This window comes from Cervus elaphus, chromosome 9 (assembly GCF_910594005.1).
Source record: "Cervus elaphus chromosome 9, mCerEla1.1, whole genome shotgun sequence".
In the NCBI taxonomy this organism is placed as follows: Eukaryota; Metazoa; Chordata; class Mammalia; order Artiodactyla; family Cervidae; genus Cervus; species Cervus elaphus.
Window position 1 is genome coordinate 75,685,351 of NC_057823.1, and position 10,728 is coordinate 75,696,078.

Below are 10,728 nucleotides of genomic sequence, written 5' to 3' on the forward strand. Positions count from 1 at the left end.
TGTTAAGATCTTCTATTTCTTCCTGGTTCAGTTTTGGAAAGTTATACTTTTCTAAGAATTTATCCATTTCTTCCAAGTTGTCCATTTTATTGGCATAGAGCTGCTGGTAGTAGTCTCTTATGATCCTTTGTATTTCAGTGTTGTCTGTTGTGATCACATTTTCATTTCTAATTTTGTTAATTTGGTTCTTCTCCCTTTGTTTCTTAATGAGTCTTGCTAATGGTTTGTCAATTTTGTTTACTTTTTCAAAAAACCAGCTTTTAGCTTTGTTGATTTTTGCTATGGTCTCTTTAGTTTCTTTTGCATTTATTTCTGCCCTGATTTTTAAGATTTCCTTCCTTCTACTAACCCTGAGGTTCTTCATTTCTTCCTTCTCTAGTTGCTTTAGGTGTAGAGTTAGGTTATTTATTTGACTTTTTTCTTGTTTCTTGATGTAAGCCTGTAATGCTATGAACCTTCCCCTTAGCACTGCTTTTACAGTGTCCCATAGGTTTTGGGTTGTTGTGTTTCATTTTCATTCATTTCTATGCATATTTTGATTTCTTTTTTGATTTCTTCTATGATTTGTTGGTTATTCAGAAGCATGTTATTTAGCCTCCATATGTTTGAATTTTTAACAATTTTTTTCCTGTAATTGAGATCTAATCTTACTTCACTGTGGTCAGAAAAGGTGACTGGAATGATTTCAATTTTTTTGAATTTACCAAGACTAGATTTATGGCCCAGGATGTGATCTATTCTGGAGAAGGTGCCATGTGCACTTGAGAAAAAGGTGAAGTTGATTGTTTTGGGGTGAAATGTCCTATAGATATCAATTAGGTCCAATGTGTCATTTAAAGTTTGTGTTTCCTTGTTAATTTTCTGTCTAGTTGATCTATCCATAGTTGTGAGTGGGGTATTAAAGTCTCCCACTATTATTGTGTTACTATTAATTTCCTCTTTCATACTCATTAGCGTTTGCCTTACATATTGCGGTGCTCCTATGTTGGGTGCATATATATTTATAATTGTTATATCTTCTTCTTGGATTGATCCTTTGATCGTTATGTAGTGTCCTTCTTTGTCTCTTTTCACAGCCTTTATTTGAAAGTCTATTTTATCTGATATGAGTATTGTATTGCAATTCCTGCTTCCTTTTGTTCTCTGTTTGCGTGTAATATTTTTTTCCAGCCCTTCACTTTTAGTCTGTATGTGTCTCTTGTTTTGAGGTGGGTCTCTTGTAGACAGCATATATAGGGGTCTTGTTTTTGTATCCATTCAGCCAGTCTTTGTCTTTTGGTTGGGGCGTTCAACCCATTTACATTTAAGGTAATTATTGATAGATATGGTCCCGTTGCCATTTACTTTGTTGTTTTGGGTTCACATTTATACAACCTTTCTGTGTTTCCTGTCTAGAGAAGATCCTTTAGCATTTGTTGAAGAGCTGGTTTGGTGGTGCTGAATTCTCTCAGCTTTTGCTTGTCTGTAAAGCTTTTGAATTGTCCTTCATATCTGAATGAGATCCTTGCTGGGTACAGTAATCTAGGTTGTAGGTTATTCTCTTTCATTACTTTCAGTATGTCCTGCCATTCCCTTCTGGCCTGGAGGGTTTCTACTGATAGACCAGCTGTTATCCTTATGGGAATCCCTTTGTGTGTTATTTGTTGTTTCTCCCTTGCTGCTTTTAATATTTGTTCTTTGTGTTTGATCTTTGTTAATTTGATTAATATGTGTCTTGGGGTGTTTCACCTTGGGTTTATCCTGTTTGGGACTCTCTGGGTTTCTTGGACTTGGGTGGCTATTTCCTTCCCCATTTTAGGGAAGTTTTCAGCTATTATCTCCTCGAGTATTTTCTCATGGCCTTTCTTTTTGTCTTCTTCTTCTGGGATTCCTATGATTCGAATGTTGGGGCGTTTCACATTGTCCCAGAGGTCCCTGAGGTTGTCCTCATTTCTTTTGATCCTTTTTTCTTTTTTCCTCTCTGCTTCATTTATTTCCACCATTTTATCTTCTACCTCACTTATCCTATCTTCTGCCTCCGTTATTCTACTCTTGGTTCCCTCCAGAGTGTTTTTGATCTCATTTATTGCATTATTCATTTTTAATTGACTCTTTTTTATTTCTTCTAGGTCTTTATTAAACATTTCTTGCATCTTTTCAATCTTTGTCTCCAGGCTATTTATCTGTAACTCCATTTTGTTTTCAAGATTTTGGATCATTTTTATTATCACTATTCTAAATTCTTTTTCAGGTAGATTCCCTATCTCCTCCTCTTTTGTTTGACTTGGTGGGCATTTTTCATGTTCCTTTACCTGTTGGGTATTTCTCTGCCTTTTCATCTTGTTTAGATTGCTGTGTTTGGAGTGGGCTTTCTGTATTCTGGAGGTCTGTGATTCCTTTTTATTGTGGAGGTTTCACCTAGTGGGTGGGGTTGGACGATTGGCTTGTCAAGGTTTCCTGGTTAGGGAAGCGTGCGTCGGTGTTCTGGTGCGTGGAACTTTATTTCTTCTCTCTGGAGTGCAATTGAGTGCCCAGTAATGAGTTTTGAGATGGGTCTATGTGTTATGTGTGACTTTGGGCAGCCTGTAAGTTGACACTCAGGGCTCTGTTCCTGTGTTGCTGGAGAATTTGTGTGGTATGTCTTGCTCTGAAACTTACTGGCTCTTGGGTGGTGGTTGGTTTCAGTGTAGGTATGGAGGCTTTTGGATGGTCTCTTATTACTTAATGTTCTGTGTAGTCAGGAGTTTTCTGGTGCTCTCAGGTTTTGGGCTTAAGTCTCCTGCCTCTGGATTTCAGTTTTATTCTTCCACTAGTCTCAAGACTTCTCCAACTATACAGCACTGATAATAAAACTTCCAGGTTAATGGTGAAAAGATTCTCCACCGTGAGGGACACCCAGAGAGGTTCACAGAGTTACATGAAGAAGAGGAGAGGGAGGAGGGAGATAGAGATGAGCAGGAGGAGGAAAAGGGGGACTCAAGAGGAGAGAGACAGATCTACGCAGTTGTCTGTTCCCAGAGTGTTCTCCGTAGCCCAGACACCCACAAAGATTCACAGAATTGGATTGGGAAGAGAAGGGGAAAGGAGGAAATAGAGGTGTTCTGAAGTAGAAAACGGAGAGTCAAAAGTGGGAGAGAGTAATCAACACACTCCTGAGTAAAAATGGGAACTGAATATTGGATTCTTAAATGTCCAAAATTTATATCACATACTGAAAAACAAAGATTAAAAATCTAGAGTAGAAGTTAGACTCTTAAAAATACAATATTAAAAACAAAAACACAAAAAATTTTAGAAATATATATGAAGTTTGGTTTAAAAATAGGGCTTCTCTCTTTTTTTTTTGCAAGGTTATAGTGAAATGAAAATGAAAATTAAGGAGTAGTAGAGGAGTAATAGAGGACTTTAAAAGAAAATAAGAGAAAAAGAAAAAAAAAAACAAGGAAAAAAAATTTTTTTTCCTAATTAAGAAAACCATAAAAATATATGAAAATGAAAGCTAAGGAGTAATGGGGGAGTAATAGGGAATTTTAAAAGAAAATAAAAGAGAAAAAATAAAAAAGAAAAGAAAAAAAAAATTTTTTTTTATTAAAAATACATCTAGGAATTTCTCTGGAGCTGTTGCAGTCAGTGTGGGTTCAGTTCAGTTTCAGATAGCTCCTCGTTCCAACTTACACTTCTCGATATCTATAGGCCCCTTCCGGTGTAGTCAGTGTTATCTATCAGGATTTTAATCTGTTGAACCGGTCCCTTGTGAAGCGGTTCCCTTTGTTTATTTGGCTTCTGTTTGCCGGTCTCTTCAGTGCCTACTTTTCAGGCGGGCGGAGGTGGTCTCTTGTTCAGGTTTGCTAGTTCCGTCGCACTGTGGGGAGGCGGGGCGCTGTTTTCTTCCTCTTTGCTGCTCAGGCTCCCGGCTGCTCTATATGGAGCGTGCCCTGCGTTGCGTGCGGTTCCAGTTTTCGGGTTCTCCACAAAAGCGTGGACTCGGTTGCACCTGCGTTTTGTGCCTTCCCAGGCCCGAGCAGCTCAGGCAGCCAGGAGCTTGTTGGGCGCACTCTCCCCGGGTGTGGCACTCCTTCTCCCCTCCGCGGTCCCAGCCTCAGTTTCAGCTCTCGCCGGTCGGGTGCGTGCGCCCTGTGTTTAGCCGTGACCCTCCCGGCAGATGTTGACCATCCAGAATTTCAGGAAGTCTTTGGTTAGAAACTGGAGGCTTGTTTGCAGTTTGGTAGGGGATGCCGCCTTTGGGGCCGAGTTTGCCCCTTTCCCCTCCCCCCTGCCTCCAGGCTCCGGCGGGGCTGGGCCGGTCCGCAACCGGCTAGCTCCTCTGGACTTGCTCAGACCCTTTGTTCTACGAAAGGCCGGCAGCACGTTCAAGCCGGTTAATTTTCTCTCTCTCTTTTGCTGTCCCACAGTTTAAGTTGGTTTCTCACAAAAGCTCCCTCCGATTGCCCTCAGGGCATTCAGGCCCGGTCCTTACCCTAAGCAATGCTGCCCGCTCCTCTCAGTTCCGCCCCCACTTGCTGGTGGCGGATGCGGGCGTCTGGGGTACTTTTCTGCTGGGAGTTACTTTTAGGCACTAATCTGTGGGTTTTATCTATTTTCCTCTCAGTTAGGTTGCCCTCCAAGATTCGAAAACTTCCCCCAGACCCGCCAGTGCGAGGGTTTCCTGGTGTTTGGAAACCGTCTGTTAAGACTCCCTTCCCAGGACGGGTCTCCGTCCCTAGCTCTTTTGTCTCTCTTTTTATCTTTTATATTTTGTCCTACCTCCTTTTGAAGACAGTGGGCTGCTTTTCTGGGCGCCTGATGTCCTCAGCCAGCGATCAGAAGCTGTTTTGTGAAGTTTGCTCTGCGTTGAATTGTTCTTTCGATAAATTTGTAGGGGAGAAAGTGGTCTCCCCGTCCTATTCCTCCACCATCTTGGCTCCTCCTGTCTCTGCTTTTTAATATGCCATCTAGGTTGTTCATAACTTTCCTTCCAAGGAGTAAGCGTCTTTTAATTTCATGGCTGCAAGTCACCATCTGCAGTGATTTTGGAGCCCAAAAAAATAAAGTCTGACACTGTTTCCACTGTCTCCCCATCTATTTCCCATGAGGTGATGGGACCAGATGCCATGATCTTAGTTTTCTGAATGTTGGCTTTAAGCCAACTTTTTCACTCTCCTCTTTCACTTTCATCAAGAGGCTTTTTAGTTCCTCTTCACTTTCTGCCATAAGGGTGGTGTCATCTGCATATCTGAGGTTATTGATATTTTTCCCAGCAATCTTGATTCCAGCTTGTGCTGGAATAAATTAGGAGCTCTGTATTCTCCTCCCAGGCAGAATTTCTGAGACAAGTCTTCAGATCTGGATTTGGGGACTATGGCAAGATTTCCTCTGAGTGACACCTCTGTTCTTGTAGCTGGATGCTTAGTAGACTTGGGGGAGAGGGAGATGAGCAATCTGAGGGTCTCTCACTTTGCCTCTGTTGGCTTGGAACCATTGTCTCATGAGCCAGGTAAAGGGTGATCAGGGTCTGGGTATTTTCAGCACTCTGCACCTAAGATAGGGCCTTGGCTTCTTGGAAGAAAAGACCCCTCACACACACACCTCTCAGCCATATTTGCTGTGGTTCAGATGAGGAAGAGAGGTGCTGACATCCTGCTCCTCTTGGCAGGAGAAGCCTGACTGGGAGCTGGGGGAGGAGGGAACCCTGTGCTCCAGGCTTCAGAGGTCTGGTGCGGAGTCTCTGCTTTGCTAAGCAAGGACTAGGGCGAGAGGGAACAGCATTGATTCAAACACAACAGGACACTGCCTTTTTTAAAAAACAAAAACCACTTTTTTATGGATCTGCTTGAATAATTGTTTCTTCACTTGCTATTTTACTTTAAAGCTATTTACAGAGGCTGTAAGTAGTTGCTTTTTTTTGTAATTTTTTTATATCACTAGGGAGCAAGTCAGCAGAGCTGCTCATGCTGTCTCCCCAGTAGTGACGCTCAGCATTTAATTTGGTGTTGAACTTTTATCAGAAATACAACTTTGTACCTATAGAGATACAGGAAGATTTAAATGACTTGTTATCTTCTTTGTCATAGCTGTTCATACTGTAATTTATAGTCTGAAAGCCTGTATGCAGTAGGCTTTTGCCATTAAGGTTTGAAAAATGAGCAACTGTGGAATTGTCAGTAATATTGGTAGCACATTTCACCAACATGATCTTCAATAATTATTTACTGACTGTATTTTTTCTTACAATAGGAGGTGTTAAAACTCCGTGCTCAGCTTACTAAAAGAAAACAAAGTGAAGCAAAACTTCAGGAGGAACTGAATAAAGTTCTAGGTATCAAACACTTTGATCCTTCAAAGGCTTTTCTTCATGAAAGTAAAGAAAATTTTGTTCCCAAAACTCCATTAAAAGAAGGTAAGAAGTGAATAAACATACAGAACTCTGTTATCTTCCTTTGGCTTTGGTTCCACAGCACTGAGCAAGTTACCTCTCTTTATGAACTGTGAAAATCTGTTAACAGTTTCTGATATATCTTCCTTGAAAACTTGTCTTACTTCTTTCTCTCTTTATTTTTTTTTATATTTATTTACTTATTTGTTTGTTTGGCCACGTGGAGTCTTAGTCGCAACATGTGGGATCTTTAGTTGTGGCATGCAGACTCTAAGTTGTGGCATGTAGGATCTAGTTCCCTGACCAGGGATTGAACCCAGGACCCCTGCGTAGGGAGTGTGGAGTCTTAACCACTGGACCACTAGAGAAGTCCCCTTGTCTGCCTTTTTTGCTCATACCCACTCCCTACCAGAATTAATCCCTCTATCACACCCTTGACATTTTGTAACCTAAACATCCGATTTGTAATTTTGGAGAAGTAGATTTTTCTTTTTTTCTTTTATTTTACTTATTCACGTTATTTTTGGTTGCACTGGGTCTTTGTTGCAGCTCTTGGACTTTCCCTCGTTGCAGCGGGTGGAGGCTCCTCTTCACTGCGGTGTGAGGGTCTCTCATTGCGGTGGCTTCCTTTGTTGCGGAGCACAGGCTCTAGGGCACAGGCTCAGTAGTTGTGGCACACAGGCTTAGTTGCTCCTTGGCATATGGAATCTTCCTAGACCCGGGATTGAACCTGTGTCCCCTACACTGGCAAGTGGATTCCTATCCACTATGCTACCAAAGAAGTCCATTTTTCTCTCTTTCTTGACTACAATCTCTGTATCTTTGACAATAAACTGAAATTGCCTGAAATAGCGAATGAAGAAATATAAATAAAATGCAAGTATTGCTTCATCTTCCTTAGAGAAGGTAAACTGCTTTTAGTTCATAATGACGGATGCATTAGTTTTAATTTAGAAAACTAACACTGCTGTTTAATACTCCTTCCAGGCAATACAAACTGCTCCTGAGCTTGTAGTGGAATTTCGAGAATCATGCAAGTAAACATCTGAAAAACCTGTTGAAGACTATTTTTTCTTACTATGTTTTTTATTATTATTATTGCTTACTATTGTGTTTATAATATTTGTTAATCTCTTATTTAATACTAACTTCCTGTCCTTATATATGTGATAGGAAGTTTGACTGTTTCTACCAGTGTTCTTTGACATTCTAGTTACTCTTGTCAGTACTTCCTCCTTGATGCTCACCCCTTATTGCCTCATTTTAATGTTCTGACGCTTTCCAGCTTTGCTCACTCATCCTATCAAATCAATAGTCTTTTAAAAATCATTCTCATACTATCATTTCCCTATTCTGAAACCTTAGGTTTTTTTTTAGTTTGATGCTGAAGACCTTTTCTAGTCTGAACCTCTTATGCTAGGCTAAAACACCTTGGCTTGTTCTTGCCTCTACTTAATTCTCCTAATAATGTTCATTCTGTCCCACCCATCATCTGTTTATCCAGTTCAAATAAGAAATAGAGGCAAGTTTTTTCCATAGTTATCTCTTACCAAAGCCACTGAGTTGGTTAATAATTTGCAGATTTCTAGACCCCATCCCAGACCTCTTAAATTACAATCTGTGGTTTGGTCTAGAAATCTGCTTTTTTTTTTTTTTTTTTCTTTCATAAACAGCAGTTAATTCTTAGAAACTCTGCTTGTAACCTCTTTTTTGCCACACCACGCACCAAGTGTGGTATCTTAGTTTCTGATCGGGGATCGAACCCATGCTCCCTGCTTTGGAAACACGGAGTCATAACCACAGGACTGCTGGGGAAGTCCCTGCTCGTAACCTCCTTAGAGAATTTGTCTAGCTGCTTGACATCTGCCTGATTGCTGGGTGTTTGATTAATATTTATGTATCATGAAATAAAATTACATGTTGTCACTGACCCAATTATACAACTTCTATTATATGAAATCACATTAATTCTTCTATTTAAAATGCATTTATTGTCTCTGCCCTCCTCTCCCCATATTGTCTCCAGAATCACTAATGGTATTAATAGTATACTACTTAGAAAGTGGTCATTCTCCACCTAAAATACCTGATCTACACAGTTGGTATATTACAAGCCAACTTTTTGTCATGTTTCTCCATTGATGGACCAACAGACACTATTTTAATAGGGATAACTTTTCTTAATTATTTAATTAGATCTTAATATATAGTTAAGTTCAAAGGAAATGTAGAAATTAGAAAAACTGTCTAATAAAATGGAATCATTCAAGAGTTCTGCTTTTAGCCAAGATGCGGTAACATGGATCAGATTTATTGCTCCTCCTCCTACCCTACACACACACACACACACACACACACACACACACAAACGCACGCACGCACGCATGCACGCGCAACCTAAAACTGTCCAAGAATGACAAAATATACAAAAGAATGATTTTCATGATGTTAAACGTGAAAAAAAAAATCCCTAAGACATGACAATCAAGGTGAATCCTACAGTTCTTTCATGTTTACAGCCTTGAGAGAGTTTACAAACATACATGAAAGGGGAACCCAGGCAAAGCCCATCCAACTAACTGAGTTGAAAAGCCGGAACTGAGATCTGCGGAGACCAAAGATACTGGAGACTGCAGGACAGAGTACTGAAAGGACAAAATTGGAGGGGAGAATTGTGGAGATGCACAAAGGGTCCTGCAAGGAATCAGCTGCATATTGACTAGTTATGCACATGAGGAAACTGCCTGAAGCCTGGGGAAGGACTGTCCCCCGAAATTAAAAGTCACAGTGCTCAAAGCTCACACAGGCTAGAAACACTGCCTGTTCCCACCAGCCTAACTTGAAAACCTCATGATTTATAGAGAACTGACTAAGATATGCAGAAGGGTTCAGTACTGGGGAATAATTAGTCCTAAAGTGAGCATTCTGGTCCCACCTAACAAACCTTAAAAAAGGAAGACCCAAGAGGATTGGTCCTTTCTAAGAAAATTATTACATTTTGGAACAAAACTCAAGAAACTGCATAGGTTTATAAAAATGTCAAGCACCCAAGAATGTAAGTTTTACAGTTTCTTAACATCCAATCAAAAAATCCCTAGACATGCAGGGAGGCAGGAAACATCATCTCCTGAAGAGAATATTCAATCAATCCGGAATTGACATAGAGGTTAGAATTATCAGAGGACATCACAATGGCTATTTTATATGTGCCACATATACCAAAACTTAGTGAAGATATTTAACATTAAAAAACATCCAAATTGAACTTGTAGAGATAAGAACTACAGTATGTAAGAAAAAAACTCTCTCATTGGGAGTACAGAGAGAAGACATTGCAAAAGGAAAGACTAGTGAACTTGAAAACATAGCAATAGGAACTATCCAACATGAAACACAGAAATGAGGTTGAAAAAACGAGCAGAACACCAATGTCCTCTGGGACAACTTCAAGCAGTCTAACATATATGTAATCAGAGTTCCCAGAGGAGGGAAGGAGGGGACAGAAAAATCACCTGAAGAAGTAATGGTGGTAACGTTTCCAAATAGGAAAACTAGAACCCTAGGAACAATAAATATGAAACATCACAATTGCTGAAAAGCAGTGATAAAGAAAAACTGTCAACCTAAAACTATCTCCACAAAAGTAGTTTTCAGAAGCAAGGATGAAAAATTATTTTCAGATGTAAAAAAAATTTATTAGTCTCTGTAAAAATAATTGAACAGCAAGAGTGTGGTCTGTAGTTTAGACATCTTTAAAATTACATAATGACAGCAATAGCTCAAAGCCTAGGAGGGGGAAAATGGAAGAATATGATTGCAAGTTCTTTATACTATATGTAAAGTAGAATAATGTTACTTGAAAACACACTGTGGTAACTTAATAATATATACTATAAACCCTAATAAAATCACTAAAATAAAACACTTGTCAATAAGTCAACAAAGATGAAATTATAAAGAAATAGTCAATTCAAAAGGCAGAGAAAGGGGTACTCTTTCTGCCCCCTTCTGATGTCTAATGTCAGAAGCTTTCTCTATCCCTTTTATACTTTAATAAACTCTATTGCACAAAAGCTCTGAGCGATCAAGCCTCGTCTCTGGCCCCAGATTAAATTCTCCTCTGGAGGCCAAGAATCCTGGCGTCTTTTTGTGGGTTCAGCAACAACCTTTCATCTTGGGGGCTCGACCGGGATTCTTCAGGACAAGATGGGAGCTAACAACTCCAGCCTCACTCCTTTGAACTGTGTCCTGAAAAACTGGGATAGATTTGGTCCCCAGGGCTTGAAGAAGACACACCTGGTCTTCCTATGTGATACTGCATGGCCATGGTATCCATTGGAGGATGGTGAACGGTGGCCGGTTGGAGGGTCTCTTAA

The 10,728-nt window shown here is 40.0% G+C and overlaps 1 protein-coding gene across 2 annotated transcripts in view; it reads left to right on the top strand.

Annotated features, from left to right (window-relative positions):
* HMMR (hyaluronan mediated motility receptor) overlaps positions 1 to 8,644 on the top strand; it is a 38,553-nt gene extending 29,909 nt beyond the window's left edge. For both annotated transcript variants that reach the window (XM_043913484.1, XM_043913485.1), the window contains exons 17-18: positions 6,214 to 6,376; positions 7,340 to 8,644. In XM_043913484.1, coding sequence (XP_043769419.1) covers positions 6,214 to 6,376; positions 7,340 to 7,359 — 183 coding nt within the window. In that variant the 3' untranslated portion in view covers positions 7,360 to 8,644. The remainder of the gene's footprint in view (positions 1 to 6,213; positions 6,377 to 7,339) is intronic.
* Positions 8,645 to 10,728: the final 2,084 nt, after the last annotated feature.